Source organism: Schistocerca nitens, chromosome 1 (genome assembly GCF_023898315.1).
Source record: "Schistocerca nitens isolate TAMUIC-IGC-003100 chromosome 1, iqSchNite1.1, whole genome shotgun sequence".
NCBI classification, from domain to species: Eukaryota; Metazoa; Arthropoda; class Insecta; order Orthoptera; family Acrididae; genus Schistocerca; species Schistocerca nitens.
In genome coordinates, this window is record NC_064614.1 from 303727384 (window position 1) to 303739793 (window position 12410).

Consider the following 12410-nt stretch of genomic DNA (forward strand, 5'->3'; position numbering starts at 1 on the left):
AAAACTTTTGGTCCTTAGACTGCCGGTTTCGGTCCAGCATGGGAAATAAAGTAGGCTATAACTAGTAGACAGATTACCTCTTAAAACAATAAAATATGCACGAGAGTAATAATTTTTCGATATGGCATATTTTATTGTTTTATGATGTAATCTGTCTATTCGTTGTATTTCATTTCCCATGTTTTGCTGCAGATCTGAAGATGACCATTGCTGACCGAAACCGGTAGTCTAAGGATAAAAAGTTTTTTGATCGTTGCCGGAAATGAACTTTCTTCTACAGTCCTGAACCACTCTTGTAATTTGCGACTATGTCGCAGCTTGTAAATACAAATATGTTGATCTGTTAATGTCTTCCCATACCTGACAGTTTTTGAGAATCGTATATTTATATATCATATATGGACTCTCTGGATTACCTACTTTTCGCCATGCACAATGAAGGGCTTAGAATTGCAAAAATGGTTCAAATGGCTCTGAGCACTATGGGACTGCTGAGCTTATCAGTCCCCTAGAACTTAGAACTACTTAAACCTAACTAACCTAAGGATATCACACACATCCATGCCCGAGGCAGGATTCGAACTTGCGACCGTAGGGGTCGCGCAGTTCCAGACAGTAGCGCCTAGAACCGCTCGGCCACTCCGGCCGGCTTAGAATTGCAGAAAAAAAAGAAAAAAATCATGAAACCGCGTAACAAAGGGAATGATCGTACGCGCAGTAAACGCGTAAGTTTTATTGATACAAAATCGTTTCAGAGTCTTTCGGAAATGTATGTTAAGTACCAGGATACGGCTCGACTGCGAAGAATCTCAAAATTTGTTTTACACTTTTTTTCTTGTTTCAGAAAGGAGAGGAAGTGAGGTCGTTTGTAATTCGTATGACGAGGCGGGCTCCTCGGCTGCTGGTGGCGGGATATTTATGGCGCCATAAATTAGTCAGTCGCCAGGGGCAGCGCCACTGCGGTAGCAAGAGGCCGCAGGCCACATCTCGCCACCGGTTCAGCCCCTCGGCGTCGCAAACCGAGCGAGCTTTCCACTCTAAGCGTACGTCTCTTGCTTACTTACAACTGGCGGCATCTCGAGAATACGAAAGCTGCAATTCTTGCGCACGAGATTCCCGCGCGGCAACCGCCTGCTTTTCGAAGTTGTGGAAAGGTGAATGACATTGCCAGCCAGGAGGCGGTGTAACGTTCCCGCCGGGTCTGCGGTAATAGTTCATTGTATCCTGATAGCCTTGACTAGTGTCACTGTTATAAAAATTCCTGCGTAAGAGTTAATAAATTTTAAGCGAAGCTTGAGGTTCCAAATGAGTACTGAACGTTGCTACTTAAATGGCGAGCACAATTTTATCTTGCCCACGTTGATCTAATGGACGGCGAATGCCAGTAAAAATCAGCTTTAGACAAAACATTAGATAGTACCGTGTGGCACACTACATCTACATGGATACTCTGCAAATCACATTTAAGTGCCTGGCAGAGGGTTCATCGAACCACCTTCACAATTCTCTATTATTCCAATCTCGTATAGCGCGCGGAAAGAATGAACAACTGTATCTTTCCGTACGAGCTCTGATTTCCCTTGTTTTATCTTGGTGATCGTTCCTCCCTATGTAGGTCGGTTTCAACAAAATATTTTCGCATTCGGAGGAGAAAGTTGGTGATTGGAATTTCATGAGAAGATTCCGTTGCAACGAAAAACGCCTTTCTTTTAATGATTTCCAGCCCAAATCATGTATCATTTCTGTGACACTCTCTCCCATATTTCGCGATAACACGAAACGTGCTGCCTTTCTTTGAATTTTTTCGATGTACTCCATCAGTCCTATTTGGTAAGGATCCCACACCGCGCAGCAGTATTCTAAAAGAGGACGGACAAGCGTCTTATTAGTAGGCCTGTTACATTTTCTAAGTGTCCTGCCAATAAGACGCAGCTATTGGTTAGCCTTCCCCACAACATTTTCTACGTGTTCCTTCCGATTTGAATTCTTCGTAATTGTAATATCTAGGTATTTAGTTGAATTTACGGCTTTTAGATTAGACTGTTTTATCGTGTAACCTAAGTTTAACGGGTTCCTTTTATCACTCATGTGAATGACCTCACATTTTTCGTTACTTAGGGTCAACTGACACTTCTCGCACCATTCAGATATCCTTTCTAAATCGTTTTGCAGTTTGTTTTGATCTTCTGATGACTTTATTAGTCGATAAACGACAGCGTCATGTGCAAACAACGAAAGACGGCTGCTCAGATTTTCTCCCAGATCGTTTATATAGATAAGGAACAGCAAAAGGCCTATAACACTACCTTGGGGAATGCTAGAAATCACTTCTGTTTTACTCCATAACTTTCCGTCAGTTACTACGAACTGTGACCTTTCTGACAGGAAATCACAAATCCAGTCACATAACTGATACGATATTCCATAAGCACGCAATTTCACTACAAGCCGCTTGTGCGGTACAGTGTCAAAAGCCTTCCGGAAATCCAGAAATACGGAATCGATCTGAAATCCATTGTCAATAGCACTCAACACTTCATGTGAATAAAGAGCTAGTTGTGTTTCACAGGAACTATGTTTTCCAAACCCATGTTGACTGTGTGTCAATAGACCGTTTTATTCGAGGTAATTCATAATGTTCTAACACAATATATGTTGTAAAATCCTGCTGCATATCGACGTCAACGATCTTCGTTTCGTTGTTTCTACAATAGTGTTCTAACCCGTTTTGTGTACCAAGGAGGGTCAGCTCCGTCGTTTGTTGATTTATTTGGTATAAATCTCTCAATTGCTGCCGATACTATTTCTTTGAATTGAAGCCACATCCGGTCTGCACTTATATTATTAATTTGGAATGAGTGGAGATTGTCTCTCAGGAAGGCGTCAAGTGAATTTTTATCTTCTTTTTTGAATAGGTATATTTTTCGCTTATACTAGAATTAATACATTTCTCTTCATAGATACGAAGGCGAACCTAACTATCTACAAGCTAGAAAGCAACCGCCCCCACCTCTCCGTCTGTCGATTTGGGCCAGCGCATACCTTGGATTTCTAAAAATAAGAGCTTACCAGCGCTGGTGCGTTGTAGTTTTGCAATATTATACTTCTTCTTCTTGTGCCTTTCTCTTATGCCGACACAGTGTCGGCCTTCTTGTTACGCGGATTTTTCACTGTTAGTTTAAGGGGTAGCCGGATGCTCTTCCTGTTGCCACTCCGCTGTCCCCCGGAACACAGTTATTCATGTGAAACTGAGCGAAAGTATTCGAAATGTTTGTGATTCGCTTGACTGAGGCGAGACCTGGGTAAGAGTGCGCTATTCACTCAAGAACCACATCCAGGCTGACGGACACACCGTCCGTCGTCGTTAATCCGCGGGTCGGTTCCGATTCAGGTCGGGCGCACCTCCCCACCCCCGAAGCTGCGCTTTAACACGCACGGGTATCCAGGCGGGTGTTCTGCAATATTATACTTTCGCAGACTTAATAGGTGTACAGCAGGGAAAGAAATGTACGGAACGATATACTGCTCACAAGTGAAGCTCACAGAACTGTTTTACCATCAGTATATCGACGCTCGGAAGCTTCTTTCTCTCGTTATCTTGATTTTCGGCACTGTCTCTACCAAATGGACCACAGCTCTCACATTAAATGCACCTGTGTTCTACTTCTTTACCTCATTTGTGCTGCATTGATACATTATAGGCGAATATTCTGCTAAGCTACATTTGTACAAGAGGTCCACCAATTCAACGCATACCTCTGAGCGGAATTTGCACTGACAAAATGTACTGAGTTGAAAAAAAAAGAAAAAAAAACGATCGAAATTTCAAGGAATAAGATGGGAAATTGCAATATGTTTGTATCTGCACGTGGAACGAAACACACTATAATTATTTTTGTCCCAAATACTTCGTCCGGGCTTAGCGATTTTAAAACACTTAAATTAACAAACAATACTGACGAAAAAAATGAATGTAGTTCGTTGTAGGCGTGGAAAGTAATTAGTAGCCAGTAAGCAATGAAGATTATATGGCGTTTGTTAGTATTTTACTTTTCTTTATTATAAAAAAGAACGAATAGATGCAAAATGTTTGCCGGCCGCGGTGGTCTAGCGGTTCTGGCGCTGCAGTCCGGAACCGCGGGACTGCTACGGTCGCAGGTTCGAATCCTGCCTCGGGCATGGGTGTGTGTGATGTCCTTAGGTTAGTTAGGTTTAAGTAGTTCTAAGTTCTAGGGGACTTATGACCTAAGTTGTTGAGTCCCATAGTGCTCAGAGCCATTTGAACCATTTTTTGCAAAATGTTTAGAGAACTCACAGCAAGCCTGAGTGCTACAAGCAGTACGTAACTACTACTTTGAGACGTGCAACCTTTTGCAGATATAATATGTATAATTATTGTAATGATTTCCCCGAAGAGCCGCTCACTATTGAATGAAGGAGAGAGCTGAAAATTAATTGTGGCTCACCAGGCGTTTGTAACACATAGAAAGGTAGAGGTAATTGTTTGTTCCGCACAGTAGTATTTCTTCGAGAAAGAAATTAACTGCAGCTAGAAATATATTCCGACTGGGTACAACGAATTGCAATTCGTTCGTTCTGCTTATTTCTATGTGACGAGCGCAATAATAATAATCACTGCGAAGAAGACCAACAGGTGGTGGGACTAACTCGCGTCTTGTGCTACACCTACAATACGTGGGCGGCAAACAGGCTTCTCGGGACTGCTTTTGTACGATGCAGAAACGGGCGGAATGACAGTTTCGTAATAGGCCTAAGTGCGCAGCTGTGTGAGCAGCACTGTACCGCATTGTCGGTGGAAATGGAGATGCTGTCAGTATTCGGCCGACAGTGAGCAGGAATAGGCGAGCGTTTCGTCCTCTCCGGAGGCTATAACAAAAAAGGCGAGGAGGGGGGAGGGAGGGGGGGATGTTGGGCAGACGAGTGTGTCGGGTGACGGCTCCCACGGCCGGCTGAGGCGCCAACTGCCAACTGCCCAGTCCGCATGTGGCGCCGGCGGCATCGACGCGCCCTCTGTTGACGCTTCGCGGCCCGCCTGCATACTGATAAAGCAATTATTTGGTAAACACGGGCAGTAATTACTCAGACCCCGCTCTGACCTCTGTCCATAGGGTGACGCTTGCAGCACTGCTAGCGGAGTTAAGCGTCCGTTTGTTACCGAATGTCGAGACATTTGTGAAAACAATAAAAAATTTAGACGCATTTTGTTGCGTCATTAGCATGGAATTCCGTTCCATATATCTTCATAGCGTCTTAATTAATAAATAATTTGTGAAAGCTGATGACTATCGAAGTTAACTACAATACGTAGCGTCACTCTGTAGTAACTGCAGTACGATAGTCATTTCACCAGCAAAAGTAAAACAATTCTGGTATAAAGTGGTCACTTCTTTTTTATTATCTCGGAAATCACTGCATTTTTGAGGCAAACATTTGAAACTATTCACAGAGACTTATTTGATATTTTCAGCTAGTTTTGTGGCGATAGCTGCGCGCGCTCCTCTGCAGCGAAATATTTTGTATTTTCTCTATGTCTGGTGTGAGGCAAATGACAAATTCATTTGCATTTCCAAACAAAACACTTAGAAAACAAGATTCCACGTCATCTGAATCTTATTTCCCTTTTCCCTGTCTCTGGCCACTTCTGCCGGACAAAGTGGCCATTTTGCTAACTTTCAGTTGAGCTCACTTTTGTATTACAGAAGGAAGATTTGAGTAATAGTACAACTGTTGTACACTTACAGAACGCATACAGTTTATTCAGATTTAATTCTATGACACGAATAGACAAAAACAATAGTCTATTTGAGTGGCCAATTTATTCAGCCTTCCCCTTCTGAAAAGGCACCGTGAGAGTACCTAAAACGAAAAGAGATAAACGCAGGACTGGACTGCAACCTGAGAAACATAACTGACAGGTACATCAAATTAGATTTTATGGCGTTTTAATCTGGCTCAAAAACCAGCAATAGAATCTTGGTGAAGAAAAAGAAAGAAAAAGAGTACTTCACGGAATGTCAAAATATATAAGATTTTAGCCTCGAGATTAATAGGTGAGTGTAAAAGTAGTTGGGACGAACAGCGTATAAGGGCTCTGAAGAGAAACGACCACGGTAGACGTAAAGCGCGAATAGTCACTTAACTGTTGGAGTGACGGCCGATTATATCAGAAGAGAAGCAAAATCAGAAATGGGAGACTCATAAAGTGAAGCACCGTAATATCTGCGGCGGAGCTACCTTGAAAACCCTCACAACGAACAGAATCTATGGATTTTCTTAAGATGGCTACTCACGGCTTCCGTAGGTAGCGTGATGACAAATGTAGCAACTGCTCTCACAGGGGCATAAAACCACTCGTTATTCCTACACTCGATCCGTGATTGGTATAGAAGCAAACCTCAAAATTCAGAACAATGAAAACCTTTGTCTAACACAATAATTTTCAGTGTTTATGTATAGAAAACGTAAACACTCTACTAACACATACTCTTTATCCCCCACTATTCCGAAAAGATTCTGTCACCCTCTAGGCAAACGACACAGTTCAGCAACAGCAGAGAAACGATCGAGCTGAACACAAAATTTTCGGACGACACTTCTTCATTGAAAACGCAGGAGACGTTAAGGTCCAGAAATTTCTTGCGAACGGTATCGTCTGTGATCTAAGGGTGACAATATACAAGTTACAGATTATATCGTTTACAATAAATGATTCTTGCTGCAATAATTATGCAAAACAATACCCAAAAATGTTCAGAAAATTTCCTCTTTGTTTGGTTCCTACACAATATATTCCTACAAAATATCAGACTAATGAGAAGGAAAGGTCTCACCCTGTTTCATTAAAGTAGCTTCAACAGAATATCAAGGATAAAATCGAGGCTCGTAGAAATTAATAATGCACGTGTAAGGAAATTATGCACTGGACTGAAAGAAAACGATGTGCATATATCAATGCGAAACCGTTACTTGACACAGACACGCTACATATATTCAAAACTCGGAGAGAGAATCAGGTGACGAGAGAAAATACAGCTTCCTAATTACGTATTTATGATTTAGATAATCTGGAGCAGAAACACTTTTTAACCTACAGTATGTAATTATAAATTAATTTATTTCAAGTCTTCAGACAACTGGTGACTTTCAAAGCAGCCATAGACGAAGTTTCTGTTTTGCATACAACTGTACACAAATGATACCTAGAAAATGACTTTACATGTAGTCGAATACTCTAAACTGAGTACTATTTTGGTGAAAATGCGCCCCCGACATTCTCCTCTCGTCGCTGCGATGAGCTGTCGTAATGCTTTGCGTTTGTGACATTTCCTACCGGTAGCAACATGTTAGAAGTCATGTACGATCCACATGTCTTGATGTATGTCATTCTTGTTGTTGTAAAAGACATATGTTTACAAAATCGTTTAGAAAGTGTATTAGAAAAATTAGAAACATGGTTTCCGACTGGTTGTTGTAGATGTGTAGATTACATTGCCCGAGCGTCCATAAATAGCTCAGTATGCAGCGATACTATAGCTTAAGCAGTTGTTTCGGTGATTAATCGAACCATTAGCCTCCAAACATTTTCTCTGACAATGTACACGCAATTGTTTACACATCTATGTGACTCAGGGAGAGCAAATACGAAAAAAGAAAAGCTGATCTTTCTAGTTCAAAAACGAAGATGGGTATCCATAGCGCTTTCACTGTTTGATAAATATTAAAGAAAGTAGCTTCATGACACCAGTAGGCTACTACAAAATAACAACACACTCTTCTGCAATCTGATCTTGTGTCAGTATCAAAAGTCGCAGCCAGAAACCAAGAACATAAACAAGACTAACAAGCGAAAATATCCCTGCGTCAAAGAATTTACACAGATTATAAATTGGCAATTACTGTGATTCAGTCCCTAGAAGAGCATGGCATCCCGATTTACCCTTACTCATTAGGAGAGTGTTGTATACTTACAATGAATTAAAAAATTCTTGAAACTGTGTTTTTAGCAATTTTGTCAGAATTCCGGGAAAAGGCTCACAAGGCCGCCTGAGCACATTGCTATTACCGAACGAAGGAGTGTCCATGAGAATAGTACTGCAGGACGTGTTCACGGAACAATTACTCCTTTAGTACCTTCAAATAAATTCCATAAGCTTAATACTGGCGTGGTGGCAGCAGATCCTTTCCTTTGAGCTACTTTCAGAATATGTAATTTCGTAGTGGTTGTTATCATACCTGCAAGCAATCAGTACTTGTAGTCTCATAATTGTTAAAACACAGTTTTAACACTGCGCGCTTGTGATACGTTTCTTCGAGAAAAGACCTCGGCGCTGCAGTTTCTACAGTGAAACAATACTTAATATATATGATACGACAGATAAAACACATCATAATTAAAAAAATAATTTATCAAACAGCCATCGTCTGCGTGGAACACAGTGACCTTTACGAAATGAAGTACAGATAAACCACCACAAATCGTGAATATCCGATTTATTATTAGATTCGCTCTCGTTGTGCTCACGACAGACAACACGTTAAAGGTTCAAAGCTCCAACTCGCACAACTTCGCGTTAACGATGGTGCTGAATGGAGCACTGAACCTTTAACATGTTGCCGTTAGGTCAATGAAAATAAGAAGATGCTCTTATCTCAAGAGTGAAACTAGTAATAAAGCAGATAATCTGTAGCCTTTCATTGCTACATAAAAAGAAGAGTTGCTAGTGAACTTAGCAACGCACAGTAAACATAACGAGAAATCTCTTAGACTCGTGAAACGTAAGATGGAGAATTTTATTTAGTCGATCTTCTTAAGATCGAGCACAGTTTATAAAATTTTACATGTCTCTGGTATGAAATTGTCATTTTAGTGCATTATAATAAAACGTGAAGCCCACTGTGTTTGAGTGACTGAAAGAACAAAGTCCCCCTCAGATTGCCACAAATGCAATACAGTTCGCACTATCATTAGCACCGTGTATAGTTCAGTTTATGTACTTTGCATGTGATAGGCAGATCATACAACATAGGTCTACTGAAGTATCTTAGGCTGTAATGAAACACTGACGCAAGAGTTCATGAACAACTTTGCTTCATAGCTAACAAATTCCAATACTGATGGCTGAGTTATCCCAAACGGTATCATGAATGTCACAGAACAGATTACAACCTAGAACTTCTCCGCTGCCAGTGGCAAATGTTATGGTTAAGTCCGCAGTTCGGTACCCCAAAAAACGCCTATAAACTGCGCTGCGAAGTTTTCTCTCGTGTGCAGATTTCTCTAGGCGCTCCTACCTCATCAGTCTTATGCCCTCTAGTAAAACAATAGTGCGAGGTGAAGTCACGTACAATGTAGATGTGAGAGGGCTTTGTGAAGATATAATTAACGAGAGTGGGTAGAATTTAGCGTTTTGTTTTTATGATTTTCTAATTTTTAGAGATTAAATAAAAGCGACTGCAAAGAAATTACTAAATGATGCTCAATCCTTCATTTGAACTACACGGAAAGGAATACCTGATTATCCTACAGTTAACTTTTCGTAACCATCTATAACGTTTTGTCGCATTTTCGAGTTTCTGAATAGCATCTCTGTCTATAAAACAATGTTAACTCTCAGTCTGTTCGACCAAAACACAAATATTTCGCTCTAAAAATAGAATGTATTGGTAAACATCTGATGATAAATATACATACAGAAATTCTGTGTGAATAATCTCACGAGGAAACCAAAAAGTTACTTATTTTCTGAGAGTTAGGAGAATAGACATCCCGTGAAAGTGGAGAAACGACAAATGAAATGCCGTCTAAACTGCGAAAGACAGAAATGGAAGTATCTGAAATCATCAGATCCACTAAACGCTGCAATATGCACACTGTTGCTTAAGGGACAACATGTATCAACAACGGCGAAAAATATCTGGATGCTAGACTTCAGAAAAATATATACAAATGAAACGAAATCGAAGGCGATTGTTGTGTGTTGTTTAACATTGCGTACACGGTAAAAAAAGGGTAAGACAGTAATAATCGCATTATGCTTCACGAAAGATTGATTAGAACAATCGTGAATTACGAAGCTATCTTAAAAAGTTTAGTGAACAGCTAAGAAAAGTAAAAATAATGGTCTTGCATCTGATCTGATAATACCTGTCAGCTCCAGCTAGAATAAACAGATATTTCACTTTATCCAAATTGTATACGTTTGCAACCAGGACTGACTGACAAGTCAACCAAATACTGATTATTTTAATAGTTTCTACTTTCTGCGAATCTTCAGAGGTGCCTTAGAATAACAGGCAACGTAGGCAGAATCACACCTTAAAACCTTTTCAGCAGGTTCACAATAACTTTTGAAAGAAAAAAGTGTCACTTGTTGAACCGACAGATGAAAATGTCTTCAACAACATTTTAGTTGTACAGCTGTGGCATTTTTACTATATGGATCAACAGAGAAGCAAAAATAAAGAAACAAGACGCTGTAAATATTCGCAGTAAGTGTACTTGCATGTGTAGGCATGGATACGTTAAAATATTATTTCGAATAGTATAACAAATTATGAAACTTCTAGTGACAAGAAATATAACAATCTAGTGCCGATGTAGAGGTACGTTTTATTTGAAGCCAGCACGCTAGGACGAATCTTCGCAGTGTGAAATCCATTGTCCAGCGATAAAGTATGACTATCCTTTGATATGTCGCGCTTTGCAGTACCCATGTTTGAAAATATATTTAATACAGACGTAAATACTGCGATTTATGAAGCTAATGTGTATAAAGGTTCAAAGACTTGGATGCCATCGGCAGAAAAAGAACATTTTACATTTTATGAAGAGGAAACCATTGGTAACAGCGATGACAGGCTACCCAGGAATGAATGCTGTACAAACGAAATTGTAACAAATATAACAGACACACTTGTGCAAAACTGTAATAAAGATAACAGATACACTTACGATGGTACAGAAAGACCGAAACAAGTTGGGATAAGCAACCGAGAGTTTCTGTTAATGTCGAAGCAAATGGATACCATTTGCGTTATGAAAAAAAAGACGGATTTGAAAGCATCACTGTATTAATAGAAGAGAACACTGATGCACTGTCCAAAGATGATGTCTTTTCCCTTGTGTACGTTTACTGCGACTTTCACGATATTGGTTCGACGCACGCAACCCGAGCTGGGTGATACCACTAACAGTGCCGTTTGTAGCTGTGGTGCGACGATGCGGCGGGCACTGACCTTCATTGTGTCCAGCTGAGGGCGCGTGTCAGGGGTGTGTGGCCGTCCGCCGTGGTCGAGTGTGAGTCGGCCGCAGACGCGCGACGCAGCGCAGCGCAGCACGCGGGTGTCGGCCCCTCTGCAGCCACTGACGCACTGGCGCGACCGCCGACCCGACCCCCGACTTGCTCCCCCGGCATCGATCCTCCTCGGCGAGTCCCGAGGCGGGGCGCGGAAACGGCCGAACGGCAAGTCTGCCGTCTCCATTGGTCCGCCTTCCGACCAATGGCTCACTCCCGGAGGCGGAGTTTCTAGCTCGGTCGCCGTCCCTGCAACGGGGCACATAAAATTACCCACGCCCACCCGCCTACGGTTGCGATCTTTTTATCCTTTTTACCCCGCTACGTTATTATTCTCCTCCTCTTCTTTCGGCTCTTTTTTTTTAGGATAAAAAAGATCTAGTGTGCAGGATTATACGAAAGCGAGTTTCAGTCCGGCTGGTGAATGCTCCACGGACCCGTACCATTTGTAAAACTCGTTCCCCGGTCCGCCTACTGTTTCGGCGAGCAAACAGTCGGGTAAACATTCACGCGCCGACACTTGCAGTTAGTAAAAGGCAATTGAATTACAGAGTCAAACACGCTACCCGCTGTTTGCAAAACACTCTAGTCAAATTTTGGGCAAACACTGTTGCAATAGCAGAGCAAATAGCGAACGCGCGCAGGGGTGCGGTCAGCCCGGCGCTGTCCCGCAGGTAACGAGGTTACCCCCCGTGCCGCGACTCCGTGATTCACGCCGGCTATCACAGCCGCCGGGGCATAAATATTGGCGTTAGGCGAAACGCGATACCGGCACTCGCGTCCGCCAACTCACTGTGCGCCAGTGACCGGCAAGTCGCAAACGAGTTTCTCGTCCGGAATCCGGTTGATGTTCCAAAGCTAGAGCTTAGACAGCTGGTAGGCTAGAATTAATTCTGTCGGAAGAACCGAGAAAAGACCAAATGTACGACTTAGTCGTTATATTACGCATCTGCAATGCCGTCACAACCTCCTCTACGAAGAAGTGAAGCATCTATCGGTATTTCTCTTTATTGTGCACCCGTTTCTAACGACCTCGACCACCCCCCTCTCCTGAGAGCACTGCAAAGTATGTGACAACACTTTTTCTTGTACCGT

At 41.9% G+C, this 12410-nt stretch overlaps 1 protein-coding gene across 1 annotated transcript in view; it reads right to left on the reverse strand.

The window, feature by feature from the left end:
• Positions 1–11378, reverse strand: part of LOC126248406 (LIM/homeobox protein Awh) — a 345532-nt gene extending 334154 nt beyond the window's left edge. Inside the window, exon 1 of the mRNA XM_049949364.1 lies at positions 11257–11378. Coding sequence (XP_049805321.1) covers positions 11257–11262 — 6 coding nt within the window. The 5' untranslated portion in view covers positions 11263–11378. The remainder of the gene's footprint in view (positions 1–11256) is intronic.
• Positions 11379–12410: the final 1032 nt, after the last annotated feature.